Below are 20,460 nucleotides of genomic sequence, written 5' to 3'. Positions count from 1 at the left end.
CATTTCAGGTTTTTAGTCCTGTCACCATTTTAAAAGTGATCACATAAATCAGACTTTAATTAGGATTTTTTTTCCAGCTAATTGCAAAACATAAGAACTTACGTTAAAGGCTTCACCTCGATCACCTTTCACACCTCTCAGTCCATTCAGTCCTGGGCGTCCCTGAAATAAGTAGAAATAGTGCAGTATGTGTCAGGAGCAAGCTCCTCTGTCTTTATACCACTTGTGAGCATAATACATACTGGACGTCCTGGGAAACCAAGTTCTCCTTTAGGTCCGGTTGGTCCTATTGGTCCCTGGACAAAAAAGAAAATGCAATTATGGAGAATATATGGAACATATCTTTGAAATACATTTTGATTATTTAGAATAAGATACATAGTTTTATATTTGTGTTAAAAATGAGTCTGTGTTTGTCTACAGAGAACGCACAGAATGTCCTCTCTACTTGGTCTGCTGAGCAATCTCAGAAGCTGAGGCCTGCCTGTAACAGTCACCTCTGGCTTGGAAAAGACTGGGATCTGAAATGAAGTCTGAATTCTTAGGCATTTGTAGGGTGTGCAATTCGAAACTGAGCCATGTATCAAAGTAAAATGAAGTGTATCAATCAGTAGGAAAAAGGCAGCTAGTGGTGTATGCTTTGTGCATCTCCTTTTTGTTTGCTTTGTTTTTCTAATTATTTTTGAATCAGGCCCTATGAGGAAATGTCTGTGAATCAGCCTGAGAATTCATACTGTGCCAGGCTTCTACATGCCTCTTACCAGATTGCATATGTGGATTTATAGGGCTGGTGACAGTTGAAACAGAACAGATCCTTCTTTATACAAGAATGACTGACCCATCAGGCTCACAAAGCTATGCAAGTGACAGCAAAAAGAAAGGGCAGGCAGATTGCCTGGGAAAAGTGGTCCAGGACTATGGATAATCTATGACTGGGCATTTGCAAGCATGCAACTCCTAGGCAGTCAGCAAGTGATCAACAAAAAGTAGTAAACCTGAGAATACTACAAACTTTAATCTGTTGTCAGCTTCCCGAAACTCAGCAAAACCACAAGAATCTAGACAAGCTCTTTACATATGTGTCAACCTTTCTGGTTTCATTTCCTTTTTTTTAGTCTGGTGAAGCAAGAGATACCCCTCCTTGCATTACTGGTTAAATAATCTCTGTCTATAGATCTCATACAGATACCACTTATAGGTGACAATTGACATGTCTAATCCTGAGAAATCACAGTACTTTCAGTGTTATTACTGTAACACTTTCTATTGCCTACATACCTACAATATAGTGATTAACATAGAGCTATGCTGATGGAAGAAAGACACTAGCCATTGCACTGCTCATCACAATTTTGGCACATCACTTTAACGGTAACAAACATTTGTTGACATTGTGACTGCAACTTCAAAGAATAGCTAGCAAACAATCAAAACCATGAGGAAATCCCCATCTTGCCACTCACTTGCTCTTGATTACTAAGGAAAGTGGAGACTAAGAAGGAAGAAAGCCTGCAGCAGAACTGAGTGTTTTTATTTACAGTCCAGTTCTGTTGCCATGTTACATTTCAGCTCAAGGCATGGAGGGAGCACTGGCAAGTGAAGAACTAGAAAGTTTGCAAGAAATATCCTGATGTTTTATACTTGAATGATTTACATACTCAGAGTTTTGCATCTCACCTGATCAGCAGAACATTGACATGGAAATACCATATAGGTTCAAATACCTGTCTCTTACCACTCTAATTTATGAATTAAACTATTGCCATATTGACAGAATTTTCATTTAACAAAACATTTTTTGCTTTTTAAAGAGGCAAATATTTATCCTTTTTCAATGAAAAGTGGTGTACATTCATGGCAAATTTATCTGATAATGATGAGGTGATAATCTTAGCATCAAGCTGAAATTCATGGATTATTTATTGTAGTTTTTATCATGCTAAAACCGAAGACTGGATTAGAGATGAAATACAGAAATGGTTAACACGTGAACATATTGATTCATGCTTCACCATTGTAATCAGAGCTTAAAGCTCACTAACGGTAGCTGAAACTGTTAGAAGATGGTAGAACCTTTATTAAACTTCTATTTTATTTCCTGTTTAAATGTAATTCCTGCCCACATAATCAAAGCTAATGCTTGTGTCTAAAAAGCAGGCAACAGATTGCTGGTGGACTCTGACAGATGTGAACTTGAATATTGTGCCCCCAAGCTTTCAAAATGATTCAACCCACCCTTCTGTGTTACCATGCCCAATAATGGGTTTTGAAAAAAAAAAAAAAAAAAAAAAAGAAATCCAAAATGTTAAAATGTTGTGGGGTATTTTTCTATTTCACTTTCCAGTATTTGAGCCTTTAAAGAATATGCAAATCTGAGCTTTACTGAGCAATGAAGATGATTAGAAACAGATTTTTTTATTAGTTTAAATAAATTGAAGTGTCTGGATCTCATGCTTTAGCTGGGACTTTAAACAAACTTCAGCAATGCAAGGAGCCAACCATGCTGGAGCCACCTTTACTGTTTCTCTGTCAAAGTACCAGCCCACCCATGACAGGTGTTAGCAGCTCCCTTGAGACAGAAGGCAGCAGTCACAGCTAGAAGTGCAAGAAGAAAGCAAGGAAGCCACAGGAGACTGCTCACCACAAAAGGAAATTTCATTTACAACAGCAGAGAGTTGATTTGGGTAGACTGACACTGTGGTTCTTACTAAGGGCTCCTATTCACTAGTGTGCAATGGCCTGCTTCACTGGCAGCGAACAGCATCATCAAGCAGGTAAAAAGGATCCTCATCACCCCCGTGGCAGGAGACTGGATTCAGCCTGTCTCTTCTGCTTTTGCTAATAGCACTAAGCTTCTGACTATCCCTGGCTCTCATCTGCCAGACCACTACTTCTCTATAGCATCTTCCAAGCTCCTGTGATGCTCTCTTCTGTCCAGCTGAAGTCTTGGAAAGGAGGGGAACAATGAGAATGGAATGTTTTTTTGGTTCTAGAAACTTGTGTATGAGTTCATTGCACCCTAACAGCACAGAGGAACAGAGTCCCTGGCTACCTCAAAGCTGTTCTTGGGCCAGAGTCTTTGTGCAAAGTGGAACGCAACCATCATAATGAAAACTTTGGTAAGTTATGTTCTCTGAAGTCCGTGTATTTTCGCTGCACAGGTCTCCCACTGACTACAAAGGGATTTTTTTTCTATGGAACAACACCAGAATGAATCATCCTCATTAGCAGCGATGATTAAACTGGAGTTCTGCACTATGAAGAGGAACTGGCTGAGCAAAGTCTTGATACAGGTTCTGTGTGCCAAATTCTCCTGCAGTGTAATCACTTGCACCAGTGCTGGCAAGAACTTCCTCTCAATGGCCTTGTCTGCATGCTGAACTATATGAAGCATCTCATGGCAGTACAAAAGGAGAGGTATACACAGAGTTTGGGGCTGGTAGAAAAAGGACACGTCATGAAGAATGCACAGCAACAGGATGAGAGGCAACAAACACAAGCTAGAACATGAGAAATTCCAAATAGATATAAGGAAAACCTTTTTTACTCTGAAGGTTGTCAAATACTGGGATGTGCTGCCCAGAGAGGCTGTGGAATTTTGATCCTAAGAAATTCTGGGCAAGTCCCTGAGCTAAACAGACCTGCTTTGGGTGGTAGTATGGACTAGATGATCTCTGAAGTTCACTTCTATTCTAAATTATTCTATGAATCTACTTCATAGTGAAAGGATAGACTCATCTTGCAGTTATACAAGGAGGAGAAAAGGAACTCCCCTTCTGGTAAGTTAGGATATCCCCCTTAAGGTATTCTGATACATGGTAATTAAGAAAGCAGTTACTCAGCACACCCAATTAGCTCTTTTAAAGACCACAGAAACTGATGGCAAAATCTCCTACACACCCTGGTGTGCAGAAATGACATCACCTAGTAATATTCACTTAGGCACAACAGAGACCAGGCTACATCAAAAGCAGAAGCAAAGACACACTCAATATCCTTGAACTTTGGAATACTAGACTAGAAGGAATTAATTTCTGCTCTGACACTACTGAGTCTGGGCAACTGTTCTTATTTCAGAACTAATTTATTGTGCTTTCATACAACACCCAGTCAAAAATATCAAGCAAGGTACCTGGAAGAAGGCATCTAAATCCTGATTTTGGTAAATGGTCTGACTCTACTGCCTGATTTGCAGCTTCCTCAGAATCCAAGGCAGTTGCAAATTGTTGGCACCAACACAAATTGAGCCTGATGTAGTCAGTTGTTTCAATGTAAATCATAGAAATAGAGAATAGTTTAGATGGGAAGGTGCAGAAGAATGGCTGCAGAAGCACGGCTTTAGAATCTCTGAAGATTGCACAATCCAGGCCTGGTATTAGAATAGGCCTGTAATCAGAATTGTGCTGAAGTTGCTGTGCTGAAGTTAACAAGAAAGGTAGCCTTGAGCTATTCTTGAATCCTGAGACCAAGTAATTATGTTGTGCCAACAGGCTGTGGCTGTAACAAGCTACAGCTGCTGGGAAGCAGGTGCAGGGCCAAGCAAGATAGGGACTGGTATGGGAAAATAGGGAGTAACAAACTACAAGGCTGAAGCACAGCAACACAATTAGCTACATGGATAGAATGCTTATTTTAGTCATGATAATTAGGGGTGTGAGAACCGCGCGCGTTGAGAGACTACTAACCAATTATATTTCTGCTTTATGAATATGCATGTGTATTGGTTCTATATAAGTAGTGTTAGAAACTAATAAAGTTGAGCAAGATGCATAACTCATATTGAGCATCTTCTTGACTCCGGTGAGCCCTTCTTCCAACAATTGGCACCCGAACGACAGGAAAGCTGGTAATTGCTGGAAAAACTCTGCCTTTGCATCACGACGGTGGGCTTTGCAAAGTTGAGAGTCACTCTGAAGAGTTCGAGCAGGAAGACATCCGTAAGGAGTAAAGGCGTCTGAATCTGGCATTGACGTCGTGCATGGACCTGCACCGGTAAGACCGTTTTTCCCTCGATAATGGAAAGGAAAGCGGTACTCACGCTATTAACTGATATTCTTGCTAAGCAAGAGGCTAGCGTGAGCACTAAGAAGCTCCATGAGCTCTGTAGGTGGGCGGCTGAACATGGACACTTAAAAGACCCGCAATTGCTGTTTAGTGTGACTGAGTGGTGAGAGGTTGGGGATTCCCTTTGTGATGCAATCCTTAGCGGCAGTAAATCGGCCAAGGACTTGGGGACTGCCTGCCGGGAGGTCATAAACCATTTACGATCCCTGGTTGTGGAGAAAAAAATGGCTGTGGTTGCCTCAGACCTCCTCGGTCGGGAAACCAAGTTGCAGTCTACCCGATTATTTGGTCTCGGCGCTCCGTCTGCAAAAGGCACAATTGTGCCCATTAAAAAATCTGCGACCGAGCTGTTAAACCCGACACCATCTCCAGAGGGTGCCGCCGCATTGGGTGCTCTGCACCACCCTGAAAGCTACCGAGAGCTGCCCCCCCGTTAGATGAGGACGAGGGTACTATGGCGGGTCTGAGTGCGCCTCTGAATGAGAATGCGGAGTCTGATAAAGAAAATGAACCACATGCACCTGCCCCGATCCCCCGTCCCCGAACCAAACCCTCTGACCGGACCCTAAACCGCTTGCAGCAGCAATTGAACGAATGCCATCTGCCTACTGCCGGTCGTGACGTTCAGATCCTGACCCAGGAAGGTGTTATCCTCCACCCTGCTGCTCCCCAAAGTCGTTGGTCTGGGGTTGTAAGAGACGCTATATTGGAGGGAGGGTGGGAAGCTGCTTCTGCTGTTGCTTGTCCGGTGCAGACTACTGCTTTACCTGCTGGTTCAGCAGCCGCTGTGTGGAAACCTTTTGATTGGAAATCTATGCAGCAGCTGCGACAAGCCGTTACACGATATGGATTACAATCTGAACCAGTCAAACACTTGTTGACTTATTTGTTTGACTCTGAAATCATGACACCCAGTGACTGTACTTCGCTAGCCAGATTGCTTCTTACACCAGCACAGTTCCCCGCGCCCCGCCAGCGCGCCGTGCCCTGCCCCGCGGCTCCCCCCGCTCCCCCGCCCACCCACCGCCACGGATCCCCCCAGCTGCTGGCGAAAAGGGGAGTCCAGAGTTCGGTGTGGAGCTGCAGATCGCACCCCCACCGGTGGTAAGACCGCGTAGAGTAAATCGCGGCAGGACTCTATGCTAAATTCCTCTCTGGGGGGGGGGGGGGGGGGGGGGGGGGGGCACTACGGAAGGCCGTGACGAGTAAATCGCGGCAGGGCTTCTCTGCGCTGATATCCTTCTGTGAAAGGGGAGAGCTCTGAGAAGACTGCGATGGAATTAGACGCGGCAATTAAACTGTTAACTGGCATTCTCCTTAAGAGAGGGGAGGGCGTTACAGAGACAGAAGTGGAGACCTTAGTTCGCTGGGCACGAAAAAAGAATAAGATCCCTGAGCCTGCGTTATTGTTTAGTATTGTGGAATGGAGAGAAGTGGGAAATTGCCTCTGGGGTGGCAGTCGATAGTTAACACTCTGGAAATTATGAAAGAAAAAAAAAAAAAAAAAAGTAGCAGTGGCAGCCATAGAAGCATTGGGGAGAGATGTGTAGAAAAGCCGGCGGAGCAGAAGGGTGATTCACCTAAGCCTTCTCTCTTGGTTACACTTTTCGGAGTTGGGCATACTCGTCCTATGAAGGGTATGTCCGCCCCTGCGTGTTCGACAGTGCCGGAGCTTTTAGATAAGACAGCGGACAAACCAAAAGTTCTTCCTCGTCCTGAAACATCATCGGACGGGTTTGAGGAAGAAGGCAGGGAGAAACCTTGTGATAACAATACAGAGAAATCCTTACAGGAGGTAATAGATAAATTAAGAAACCTGGTAAAGCGAGTTAAAATGAACCTGCCTACTAGTTCAATACCTGTAATTCCTCCAGTTAGCCCAACTACCCCACCGATGCTGAACTCGAGAAAAGATCCAATTCTACAGTGTTGGTCTGCTGTTACTCGTGATGCTGTTTTGGAGGGAGAATGGCAGGTGACCAGCTCATTAGCTTGTCCAGTACTGATTAATAATCTTGATGCACATAACTGGGACATGATTTATGGAAGGTTAATGATCAGATTTTAGTGACAGGAGTGTTGCAACCTGCTCTTCCACCTTTTATGATGATCCCACAGATTTGGCAAATTGTTGTGATGGACTTGAAAGACTGTTCTGTCTTTTTCACGATTCCCTTACACCCTGATGACACACAAAGAGACTCAGTAATAATGATTTGCAACCGTTCCGATTCTAGTTGCATGGCACCGAAGCCAACAGTCCTCAAACTTGTTCACCAGAACAGCGGGCTGCCCTGAAAGTTGTGTCCCACAAGATTCAGACTGGCTGGTGTGGTCACCAAATGGCAAATCATCCGTTATCTTTTTTGGTTTGTAATGTTGCCACTTCACCTTTTGCCCTTATTTTGCAATGGCAAAAGAAAAAGGGGGAAAATACGGCGATCATTTTAGAGTGGTTGTTTTTGCCATTGCAACCCATACATCGTATTTTAAGTCGCCCTGAAGCAGTAGCGGCCTTGGTGAGAAAAAGAAGAGACAGGATTGTTGAAACTGATGGGACTGAACCAGCAGATATCAGTATTCCAGTCCGTGGTGATGATTATGAATGGCTTCTGAGACATCCAACAGCCATACAGGAAGCCTTGATGGGCTATACAGGTGTTGTACACAACCACCAGCCAAAAGGACCTCTCTGGAAGATGTTAGAACATTATCAGCTGATTGTGAGACCGTTATGCTCAAAAAGACCAGCTGACGGGCCAACGGTGTTTACAGATGCAGGATGAAAGATGAAGAAGGCTGCGTGTGTTTGGCAATCCGATAATCAGTGGCAGAAACACGTGATCACCGGTGAACCACGGGACAACCTTCAAACCTTAGAACTGAAAGCAGTTGTTGAAAGGGCAAACTGTACCCTGAAGGATTATCTTCAGAGACAGAAAGTATCGCAGGACATAGACGTAACTAAATGGTTGACTAAGGTGTTGTTTACCTTAAACTCTCTCTCCCTTACGGAGGATAGAGAGGGACCACCTGTTGTTATACATCACCAAACAGCACGAGGGAACCAAACAACTACAGTTCCTGGTTTGAATGTTCTGTATAAAAATATGGCTTGAAGTGTATGGGAAGGACCTAATCCGGTGTTATTTATCGGTAGAGGTTATTTTTGTATCTCCACAGATAAAGGACCTATATGGGTCCCTAGCAAGTTTGTGCGACCTGTATGTCAAGATCAGAAGACAGAAGAGAAGACTCAGAGCGAGCAGACAGAATAAACTGTCTATGTTGTAAGGGATGTAACCCGTGGGTATAGTGCTGATGTATGCTATGTGGGGTAAAACGGTTCTGTAAGCCAAAGCTTAAATGTAAATGGTGTAAAGAGTGTATGTGTTTGATTAGTAACTGGGCATGAAATAAGAGAAAGCATACGACTAGTGTAATACCATGCTGATTGGAGACAGTATACATCATCAGAATCTGTGAAAGCACAGAGTTGTGGGGTGGAATGAAAAAAAAAAAAAAAAAAGGTGGAAATTGTAGGACTAAACATGTTTAAGTGGTGGTTTGGATTACGGTCTTGATGAATTTTTTACCCATTGGCCAAAGTATTTTTGACATCTTGCCTAGAACAAACATATGGGTGACATGGGCAAATATCACGGGGGTAACAGACTTTTGTTTACGTTTGCAGCAAGCAGACAACCCCTTCAGAACTTGTTTAATTGTATTCCCCTGCAAGAGAGTGAAACAAATTTTGATGGTTTTTTTAAATGTTAAAACAGTGGATCTGACTTCCAATCAGAATGGTACATGTATGAGTGCGAATGGGCAATTTGTTTGGCCTTCTATGCGTAATGCAGCGTGGCAGAAAACGGTTATTGAGAATTTGAATCGACCATATCATTTGCCATTGCAGGAGTTAGACCTATTAGGTAGCATTACGCCCGTTAAATACATTAACGTGACTGCAACGGGAATGCCAGAATGCGAGGACACGGTACCACCACTTCAACCTCTAAATGGCACTGGAGTAATTTGGTTTGGTGAACCGTGGCGACTGTGGCTAGCAGGTCGGGGTGAATGGGAGTTTGATACAAGGTTTCAAAATTTAACCGGTTCACCTAATGGGGGTGAACTGAAAGCTGGAGGCTTACATGTAAATGTATCAGGGGGCTATCAGTTGCCACGGGGAGTCTTTTTGATGTGTGGAGACAGAGCATGGCCAGGGATTCCTTTGAATCCTGTCGGTAGACCATGTTATTTAGGGCGTTGAACTTTGTTTGCTCCACGTATGAAAGACTTATTGAAAATGACTCCACAATTTCATAGATCACGGAGGGCACTGCGCACCTTTGATGAAACATGCAATGACCGAGTCGATCTACAGTCTGTAACAACAAATGTCTTAGCCTCCATATTTATGCCAGGAGCAATGACTGCATTAAACGCTAAGAATATACGAAGGTTAGCGTGTTGGGGAGAGAAGCAATTTAATCTTACATCACAGATTTTAAGTTCGTTATCGCTTGACGTAGATAGTGTTAGGCATGCTACATTACAAAATAGAGCTGCAGTAGATTTTTTGTTATTAGCACATGGACACGGTTGTGAGGATTTTGAAGGGATGTGTTGTGTGAACCTTTCCGATCATTCCATATCTATCCACAAGAAGTTGTCACAACTGCAGGGAAACATGAATCATATTCTTGTTGATGCTAATCCCTTTGATGAATGGTTGAGAGGATTGGGCATAACAGGTTGGTTAAAGACGTTATTGATGGAAGGAATACGCTTTGTTATAATCATTATTGTAATGCTTTTAGTTTTTAGCTGTGTTTTTTCTTGTTTAAAGAGAGTAGTTTTTAACATAACCAACCAGGCCTGGCTTGTGCAAAAGAAAAAAGGGGGAATTGCAGAAGAATGGCTGCAGAAGCGTGGCCTTAGAATCTCTGAAGATTGCACAATCCAGGCCTGGTATTAGAACAGGCCTGTAACCAGAATTGTGCTGAAGTTGCTGTGCTGAAGTTAACAAGAAAGGTAGCCTTGAGCTGTTCTTGAATCCTGAGACCAAGTAATTATGTTGTGCCAACAGGCCGTGGCTGTAACAAGCTACAGCTGCTGGGAAAGCAGGTGCAGGGCCAAGCAAGATAGGGACCGGTATGGGAAAATAGGGAGTAACAAACTACAAGGCTGAAGCACAGCAACACAGTTAGCTACATGGATAGAATGCTTATTATAGTCATGATAATTAGGGGTGTGAGAACCGCGCGCGTTGAGAGACTACTAACCAATTATATTTCTGCTTTACGAATATGCATGCGTATCGGTTCTCTATAAGTAGTGTTAGAAACTAATAAAGCTGGGCAAGATGCATAACTCATATTGAGCGTCTTCTTGACTCCGGCGAGCCCTTCTTCCAACAGGAAGGGACCTTTAGAGATCATCTAGTACAACCCTTTGCTCAAAGTGAAACAAACTTCCAAATCAGGTCATGCTGCCAACATCTTGTTCCACAATCTGCCATCTCTCTGAGCACCTATTTCTGGGTTTAACCACTTTTATTGTGAACTTTTTTCTTTACATCCAATTGGACTTTCTCTTGCTGGAACTTGTGATCATTGCCACTTGTCTTTTTCCTGGGCACCTCTGAGAAGGACCTGACTTAATCTATTCTATAACTCCCTTTCAGGCAGCAGCAGGGAGCAATTAGAGCTCCTCTCAGCCTTTTATCTTCAGGGATAAACAAAACCAGTTCACTCAGACTCATAAGTAATGTAAATTTCTAGCTCTGATATTTCGCTGTCTGTTTAGATAGTAACAGATACATTTGTGCTACCAGAATTTAAATCCTGATCAAGTCAGTAGGTTGCAGCACCACATATTTAACAACCACATTATTTTCTGAAGGGCATTGATCATCCTGAAGCATGAATACTCCTTATCATCCCTACTTTGAAGGAATGAAAATCTAAACCAAACTACCTTTACATTTACAATTATCTGCAACACCAAAGCAAAATAAAAGAAAGAATCCACTCATCTTTGGAAATGTCTCACCATTGGTCCCACTGGTCCCACCACTCCAGCTTCACCCTGTTGAGGACAGACACGCATAGAGCAATGATGAGAACTTCTGCAATATCTAGCAGAGGTGGGTAGTAACAAGGTCACCAAACATTCTGGAGGAACACAACAGATTATTAGCTCACCTTCTCTCCTTTTCTTCCTAATAGTTCAGTTAAAGATCCATCAGCAGTGATGATAGCTCCTGGTTCTCCCTTTTCACCCTGCAATTGTAAAAGTAATTTTATGGTGTTTACAAAGCATTTCTCAATGAATCAGAAGAAGAGGAAACAGCATTACTGCTATTTGAAGCATGACATATTAGTCATACTGTGATATTAAACATGAAGTGGTATCAATGTAGGCTGAAGCTTGATTCTGGGGAAGAAAAGGGCTGATCTTTCTTAAATCATAATGAAGTACACTAAAAATATCCTGCTTCTGTAAATCTCCCTGAGATTAATAAGTACTTATTTTTTTTAAAAAAAGACTTTTAATTGCTCTGCATAAAGTAACTATGTGAAATATGCTGTATTCACAAGAGATCTCTGCCAAAGGTGGACAGGCAACTGGTGTCTTCTTGTGTACCATCAGCTTAGATACTGGTCAGGAAATCCTGCTGGAAATGTAAAAACTTGACAGAACACTAAATGTCCTGATTTTTCTACCAGGAAAGCATGAATCGTTCTCTCTCTATGTCTGGCATGATCCAGCCTCATTACCTTTAATACAGGCCAATTCCCAGCATTCAAATTATGACCCTCTGCATTCCAGTTCTTCAAGGGGTAATTCCATTGAATAATGGCACCACAACCAGGAATATCATTCCCCGAGTGCTGGCACATGGTTCCCACTCTGGATCTTTCAGCTGTAACATTCCTCCTAGCTCAGGCAGCTTAGTACAATAGCTTTCCCAAGATCTCTAATGGAAGAAATATGGCTTGAAATGAACAACTGCACTGCTGATTAAAGTGATGGTCCAGGTCAGAACACCGCCACTGAGCAGGAAGTGCTGTAACTCTGCAGGTTCTTAAATCTTTGGAGGATACTTTGGGGTCTCCCTAAGGCTTGACTTCTCTGACTGTCTTCCATGAGATTTTATGGACCAGAGGCTGCAACAGAACCATCTCATGATTCTTAAAGCAAAATGATCCTAGGTGTCTATGCAGCTTCATTGTGGTTGCCAACGTCATCACTCATGAGCATAATCTGGTGTTTGTGCCTCAGAAATAACCTCAGAAAAATCACTGTTGCTGGTGAGTACAGGAATATAATGTATTCAAAGTTTTGAGTTCCTTCCAGTGAGGACAGCGGAAGCCACCCCCCTCAGTAAACACTCTTACCTACCCACCCACCCCACCTCAAACCAGAAAAAATCCAACTGGTTTTAAGGTTGAGCTTGATCATTTTATGTGCTCAATGAAAGAGCAGGAATCCTTATGACAAAAAGGGACCAGTATTTCCAGCCTGACATGTTTCTGTGTGGACAATGAAGATGCTGTTCATCTACAATCCCATTTCAAACTATAATTGACCATTTCCAAGCCTTCCTATTGCTTTTAAGAAAGTGAGGTCAGCTACTTACAAAGAATAAGCAAGAAGTGTTTTTGGTTTTCTTTTTGTTATAACTAAGATCGTAATAACTTAGATGTTCCTCTCCCCTGCTTCCTGCAGGTGGGTGAGAAAGGGCAGAAAACCAGAAAAAGAGCTGCAACATTTACAAAATAGCCATCAGTCCTTAGTCACCTCTCAGCAGCAATACTGTTGTGCAGAAATAAGAGAAGGGATTCTAAGCACTACCCAAGTCTTAAACTTTATTTGGGAATGGAAAACTGCAGTTTTCATTCTGTAGGTAAAGTCCTCTGTGCCAAAGAAGGAAGAAAAGATGAATCATGGTTTTTACTTGGCCTTTTGGTTAGGATCCCAGGGTGTCAGCACAGACTATCAACTTGCAAGAAGAGGCCACCTCGTGTTTAATGTTCATGCAAACTTACTCTGCCAAGCGCATACTGCACTGCAGAATTTCAGCACTGGGGCAGGAATGTTAGCTCTCAGTGGCATTATATCAAGGTATTTTGTTTAGCACTCTTCCAATTTACACTTGGTAAATATTTCACATGTACTTATTAACATCCCAACCCCTAGTAAAATTAGAATTATTAACATTTTAATGCTGCTAAGTATCTGTCATCTAACACATTTTGCAGCATGTACTCTTCCCTTCACATTTTCTCTTACCCGTTGTCCTTTGGGTCCTTGTGATCCAGGCAAACCAGTATCACCTTTGGGTCCCCGAGGGCCCTAGGCAAAAAACAAGTACATAAATCCATGGTGAGATCTGCTATGAATGTGGAGCTGGCCATTTTACTAAGTGTAATTTTCAATAACTGGAAAACTTGAACTTGAATCACTCTGGTTGCAATCTAAGAATTCTAACAGGACTAAATTGCTGCCTGAATCAAAGTATTCCCTAAAACAAATTTCATATAAGGAGAATGCGTTAAAAAGAACAAAACAAAAAAACTCTGATGTCTGTCATAGTGTAGATGATATACACATTCACAAAGAGAAATATGCAAACAATAATAATAGTGGAAATTCATCCCAAAATTCTCTATTTCCTCCCTACTCTATTCTCTCTCCCTCCACGATGATTCAGCCAGACTGATTTTCAACAGAATTTCTGAAGCTATATTTTTAACAGTACTTAAAAAAATATCATTATCTGAAATAGAGATTGCATATTTGAAAATAAGATAATTTCTGCATCTGTTTTATGGTGAAAGCATTCCACTCAGATCAGATTTTGTTTCACGATCTTCCATTATAAGTGCATTCAGAAGCATTTTTTTACCCACCAAGAACTAAATTAAAGCCTACATTTCTGCACTAGTGAAGAGGTAAAGAAAAAGACCTGAAAAAAGGAAAAGAATGGTATTTTTATGTCTGTAGAAATTCTGTAAATGGCAGAGAGACTAAGAATTCATTGTGTAACTTTATAAATGTTAATAGCTCTTTTTTCAAACTAAAAGTCTTTTTAGGGAGGTTTTTTCCCCTTCCTTGGGCTTTCTGTGCAGTCCACAATACCCAGGACTTAGTAAACAACCTTCCATAGAATTCTGGGCAATTTTCCAGCTTTTTGGCAACATCATTTTTCAGTTTTCTCTTCAGTTATTCTCAGGCAAAAGACAAAGGATCCTGAGACTGTATGTACACATCTGAACTGTAAAACAATCATAACAAGGGAAAATAATTCTATAACATTATATAGAATAAAAAAATAATAGCATAAACAATACTGTCTGAAGTCACAAGTCAGATAGTGTTTATATGTTGTGGCAGTCTTAGCACAAGGCACTTAAAGGGGTCATAGTATAAGGCACCTTTTGATACTACGGCTGTGCAATGCTTACATGGTGGCACTTGTCTGTTAGTATAAAAATAATGCTTCCTGAAGGATAAAATCAAAAGGGTACACCTTACAGGGCTTTACTGTACTTTTGTAGTGGTGATAATAAAAGCCTAAAGAATAATACAATTGCACATACATATGAAGATAACTCCCAGAAGACCATTTGTTCCATTTGTTTCTCCTAAATGGCACAGGTCTTTTCCTCAGGTAGTAGTTTTTCATCAACTACATTTAGATTTAAACTACAGAACTGATTCCAAGATAAGCAGAAATATGAGATGTGCATATCATGGCATACTTCATTTCCAGCAGAGTTAATTTCTGCCGTAGCTGTTGATTCCAGCAAGACCTACAGTCTCCCATATGAAAATGTATTAGACTTTGTGTAAATTCTGTACAATATAAGAGTCTAAAATATTAAATTATATTGAAAAATACTTAGTTAAATCCAAGGAACATAATACTTACAGGAAATCCTGGTAGACCTGGCTTGCCATCTGGCCCCTACAAAATGCAAAAAACCCCACTCCCTTAAAAAAACACATTACAGACTTGCAAAACAGAGCATGCATCCCTTCTTCCCCATTCACTGACAGATATCGTAAACACTTCTTTTGGGACAGTTGTATTAATAAAAAACATGGGTTTTTTTCAAACTAGGCTATGTAGAGTGAAATTCTGCTATCAGGTACACACATTCTGGTCTTCCTGGTTTCATCAGGCATTGAATGTGAGGGAGAGAACTGTGCTCACAAACAAGAAAACAGATAAAATACACAAACAACGTCCACAAATGAAACTAGCTCTGAAGCCAGATGCTGTGTTTGGGGGGGATTAAAATTTTACAAAGTGCAATATATTGTAGACTTTCAGGCAAGTTTGAATAGACTCCACAGCCTGGAAAAGGCAGATTTCCCTTTGGATCCAGTCCTAGGAATTTGAAATCATTACCAAGAATCATTTAGAATTTCAAATATTTAATTGAATTTTCAACATTTAACTGAAATTTCACATCTGTTGCTCTCAGAATTTCCAGCTTTTCATCCACAGCTATAATTGATGTGAGAATAGCGTTCCTAGTTGTAGTCTCAAGCAGAACTGAGCAAAATACTTTATCCCAACATTTTACCATTTGACAAACAACAATAGAAAAAAAAGGAATACATGCTATTTGAATCTTGGTCCCTATTTTTGCATCAGTTCCACATTTCTGTCATTCAAAGCATATAGCTCAGATTCAAAGCTAAGCCAATTCCTTTCTTCCAAACATATGCGTAAAAGCAATTAATTCACACAGAACTCAGTTCTGCCCTGAAGTGCTTCCACAGAGCTTTGTGCTGAAGTTAGTAGGCACACAATTCTAAAGCACAGGAAACTCAGCTCTAGCTGATACTCAAAAGGAGACACAGAAGATAGATCAAATCTGAAGACATAATAAAGCAGCATATACTCACTGGAGGCCCAAGCAGTCCTTTAATTCCAGTAAAGTTAAAAATTCCCTCTGTATCATTGAGCAGTAGCTAAAAAAGTGGTTAAGGAATGGGTTATTTCAAATACCAAATTAATTATCTAGGGCACACATAAAATTTTAGGAATGTATAGACAGTTAAAGCATCTCTTTGTAACTATGGGGAGAAAAACACAAATAAGGCCACAGCGAAGGCTCCCTACTTCTAGTTTTTGTTATACATTTGGAATAACAAGACCTAGAATTCATTTTACATTTGTTATGTAAGGATCTTGTAATGCTTTCAAAACTTTAATTAACTAAATCTCATTTTTAATTTGAAAACTATGACACCAAATGTTGCAGCCTGAAGTCATTTCTCTTCAGTAAGATAAAGATCAAAATGAAGGTTTTATATTCCAATATGTCACTGGCATTCTAAGATGGTGAATCTGACCACACTCATCCTGTTGTAGAGTTGAAGTTGTAATTATGTTCCGGACGTGTCTGCATCACACCATGCAGCGCTGCCTTGCAGTGATTCCTAAGTTAGTTCTGATCATGCTGCTGTGCCTGCAGTCAGTGGAACTGGCTGGGACCCCCTAAACAGTATAGTCACTTGCATGTGGAGCAGCACCTAAGCTAATCAGCTCCCAGGCTCAAGAAGCCTGAACCAAGCAGTGCAATAGCAATGCTGCTGTACTGCCTCCTAGCCTGAATTAGTGACCTCAGCATTTCCTTGGGCATCTCTGCATAATTTGATCACAGAATCAGAATAATGAAGGTAGACAGGGACCTGTGGACATAATCTGGTCCAACGCCCTCCTCAGTGCAGGTCTAATTGGATCAGGTCACTCAGGGACTTGTCCAGTTAAGTCCTGAACATCTCTAAGGATGGGAATGCCACAATTGCTCTGGACAACTGGTTCCCCTGTTTGAGCATCATCAGGGTACAAAGTTTTTGCCTATATCTAATCAGAATTTCCCATGTTCCAACTTGTGTTTGTTACAACTTATATACTGCCATACACCTCCAAGAGGAGGGTGCCTCCATCTTCTGTGTATCCTCTGATTAGGTAGTTGTAGACAGCAACAGTCTCTCCTTAGGCTTCTTTCCTCCAGGCTGAGCAGACCCAGTTCCCTCCGTGCTCCAGTCACACGGCCATCTTGGCAGGCCTGGCTCCATTACATCAATATCCTTCTTGTAGTGGGAACCTCACAGCCGGACTCAGTACTCCAGAACCAATCACACGAATGCCAAGCGCAACTGTCAGTTAAGCCAATTTGCCACCTATTTTATCATTTGCTTATCCACCTCATAGGTCACCAGTTTGGTGATAGCAAGACTATGGAAGACTTCATCAGAAGCCCTGCTAAGGTCAGGGTGTACAACACCCAGTGACCATCCCTGGTTCACAGACAAGCAATCATTTCAGTCAGGAATGAATTGCTTTAGTAAATCCATGTTGGCTGTTCCCAGTCAGATTCTTGTCCTGGTGTTATGATTAGGCTTTCACTTTGGTTTCATTTTGATTTCAGACAGCTACCTTTGTGGTGTAAACGGATGTTCCCAATACTATATCACATAGCCATGTGTTAGAGTTCAGGACAGATAATATGTAAGTTCTTGGTCCACATAATTGTTGTAGGTGAAAAGAGATCCTTACTCAGTTTGTCATTTGTTTCATTTCTTTCACTCCAACAGTCCCATTTTGTGTGAAAGTTTAGCTTTGTTTTGGATTCAGAAATGTGTGCAGAACCTCATTACAGCCTTGAACTAGTCCACTTGTTTAGCAGGCAAGCCATTTCAATATAAGGCTCTATGTACAACAGTATATTCCCATTCAATGTGACGAAAATCTTCTGAATTTCACAAGACTAGGGCAGGGCATGCCTTCAGGTGCCGGGGATTCACTTAACACATGAATAAGCACTTTGTCACTGAGGTATTGTGAAATCTGAATGACTCTTCTGCAGATGTGCATGTGCAGATCAATGCTATCAGATCACAATCTTTTGCAACATTTGTCAATAATACAGCATACAAGAACTAAGTTTGAAGCTACCCCTACTTTGAATAGGAGGTTTGACCATATGGCCTCCAGAGGTCACTTCCAATTATGAGTCTCTGATTATTATTTTTCTAATCTAGTGTAGAGGAATTATAGAGGACTGTATGAAAAAATTATTTGTAAAAAGGTTGTAATAATTGTTAAAAACATAAGGTATGAAATGTTAAAAAAAAAAAGAAGGGGGAATTGTAGAGGAATGAAGCTGTGTTAATAATAATATACAACTGTGGGTTGGCTTCAGGGGCGGCAGGTTGGCCGATGTAGATAAGGTGCAGCTGTGGCTGGTTCTGTTAAGTGGTTGAGAGCCAATGAAGAGAGAGCAGCCGAGGAAGAAGAAGCAAGGGAAGAAAGAGTGGGTTCTGGATGAGGTGAGGAGAAGGCAGTAGAGGGACTGGCATGAAGAGTGTGTTGGTATGAGGTGGTAAAAGATCTTGTTGCAGCTTGATAGTTTGGATAGTGCTGGACAATCTGGGATATGAAGGAGGACACAAAAAAGAACAGACCTGCTTGGTCACATCAGATATCCTATCTATGCCATCTGATTGTGGCAGTGTATGGTCAACTTCTGTACTTTGGGGTCACGTTGGCACCATGATTCATGCAGCTAAAGCCTTTTACTTTTACTGGGTGCTGCTCCCTGTCCTTGTGTTCTACAAAAACCACTGGGAAAATGTCAAATTAAAAGGGAGTTTAATTGCTGCAGGCAGCACTCCATCTCCCACCCTCCGTGAGCTCACTCTGCTGCATTGCTCCAGGGGTAGCGTGATGCCATTGGTCCCACTGTATTCCCAGCTCTGTATGGGCTGTTACTTTAATGACAGTAATAAAAGAGTGCTGCTGCTGCTGCAATTGCTCTGCTTTATCTACAGCTGGTGGAAGAAATCCAGGAGCCCTGGGTTTACACTGTCTTTGCATTGTGGAATTACTCAGTATTCATTCTTTTTGGGCTCAATCCAAACTGTACTGAAGTCAGTGGAAAGAATCCCAAAGGCTTTGCTGAGCTTGGGACCAACACTTTGTATATTTTATAAACAGAGTTTAGCTACAAATGGAAATGGTGGTTGGAAGTCAGAAAACTGTAGAGAGTGCTGAAAAAGATATGAAAATAGAAGGTACAAGGATGATGAGAAGAGAAAAAGATTGCACTCTTCACAGCGTGCTCCAGGTATATATTTATCTTCCTTTCTGGATGTGCAAGCAGCTTTAATAGCAACAACCCAGCAATGCAATTTTTTAACATATCAAATCAGTTCAGAAAGTGCTGACCACAAAGTAAGGACAATGTTGTTTTTCATATTTTCTTCACGGCTATGAAGAGGGAGAAACTGTAGGTTTTAGCATGCTTGCCTGGGTTGGATTCTAAATAAACCTTCAGCTTCGTATTCAAATGGCATGAATACGCCCTTATTAGGACTACAGAAAGAACATAGGAAACAATCTTTTGACATTTCCTTTAGACCCCCAACATTAATCTTTCTCCAGGACTTTCATTCAGGTTTTGTACCTAAACTATGGACGAAAAATGGTGGCAATAGGTAATTGTTTAAAAGTTTTAAATTTAAATACAGTAAGATTTCTGTACTGTATCAAACTGAATTGGTGAGATAAAAATCATAGCAACAATTAATATGGTTTACTGGTTATCGTGATACCGTGCATGAAAATTCACTAAGTATCAGAGATTATGCTCAAAAAAAGCAAATTAGCCCATATGGGATGAGGAATATTGTATTTTGGAATATCCAGCAGCAGCAAACTGAGGGACATTGGTTTTTAAACAGGAGAGCTCAGAGCTGACTTCCCAACCAAGAGCAGGAGGCAAGAGAAGAGACAAAAAGGACTGCAAGCCTCTGAGACCCACGGTGTTGGTAGGTACTGCAAAAACCTGAAAATGACAAGGTTCCACCGCAGACCTCACTTTTATCTTACCATGTCTTTTCACAGTGCTGGGAGCAGTTCCTGAAGGGATCATATCCCCTCAGTTCACCTAGAGACCAGGTTAAATGAGGAGGAAACCAAGTTCCCCTTCCCAGTGCAGCTCAATCAATATGCTTTTGGCCAGATACCGGTGAGGCCTGACAGCAGTCCAATGTCAGATCTTAATATTTCAACAATAGTGAAACTGCACCAGCTCTTTAATTTGTTTTAATTTGATCAAGCAGCCTGAAATCTGTTTAGTTGTAGTCACACAGCCCTTCGTAAGAAAACTTCCAACTTTGATAGCTCAGTCCATCAGACTTCTGTAGCCCAAGAAGCATTGCTGTCTCTGGCTACACAACAGTTAAATGAGTGAACCAACAGACCCTGACCCGGGGAGCAATCTAGCTGCCCTGTGGTTCATGTAGATCACTTAATTGATCTCTGCTGCTCTACCCAGGTCAAGCCAATATCCACATTAC

The 20,460-nt window shown here is 41.5% G+C and overlaps 1 protein-coding gene across 6 annotated transcripts in view; it reads right to left on the bottom strand.

Moving 5' to 3' along the window:
* Window positions 1-20,460, bottom strand: part of LOC121084905 (collagen alpha-1(XV) chain-like) — a 135,824-nt gene that overhangs the window by 27,863 nt on the left and 87,501 nt on the right. For all 6 annotated transcript variants that reach the window (XM_040586959.1, XM_040586961.1, XM_040586962.1 and 3 more), the window contains exons 22-28: window positions 15,997-16,062; window positions 15,011-15,046; window positions 13,369-13,431; window positions 11,277-11,354; window positions 11,125-11,160; window positions 243-296; window positions 103-162 (exon numbers count right to left, since the gene is read on the bottom strand). In XM_040586959.1, coding sequence (XP_040442893.1) covers window positions 103-162; window positions 243-296; window positions 11,125-11,160; window positions 11,277-11,354; window positions 13,369-13,431; window positions 15,011-15,046; window positions 15,997-16,062 — 393 coding nt within the window. The remainder of the gene's footprint in view (window positions 1-102; window positions 163-242; window positions 297-11,124; window positions 11,161-11,276; window positions 11,355-13,368; window positions 13,432-15,010; window positions 15,047-15,996; window positions 16,063-20,460) is intronic.

Source organism: Falco naumanni, chromosome 3, assembly GCF_017639655.2.
Source record: "Falco naumanni isolate bFalNau1 chromosome 3, bFalNau1.pat, whole genome shotgun sequence".
Classification (NCBI taxonomy): Eukaryota; Metazoa; Chordata; class Aves; order Falconiformes; family Falconidae; genus Falco; species Falco naumanni.
Note: the sequence above shows the minus strand (reverse complement) of the source record. Positions and strands in the feature narration are given on the sequence as shown.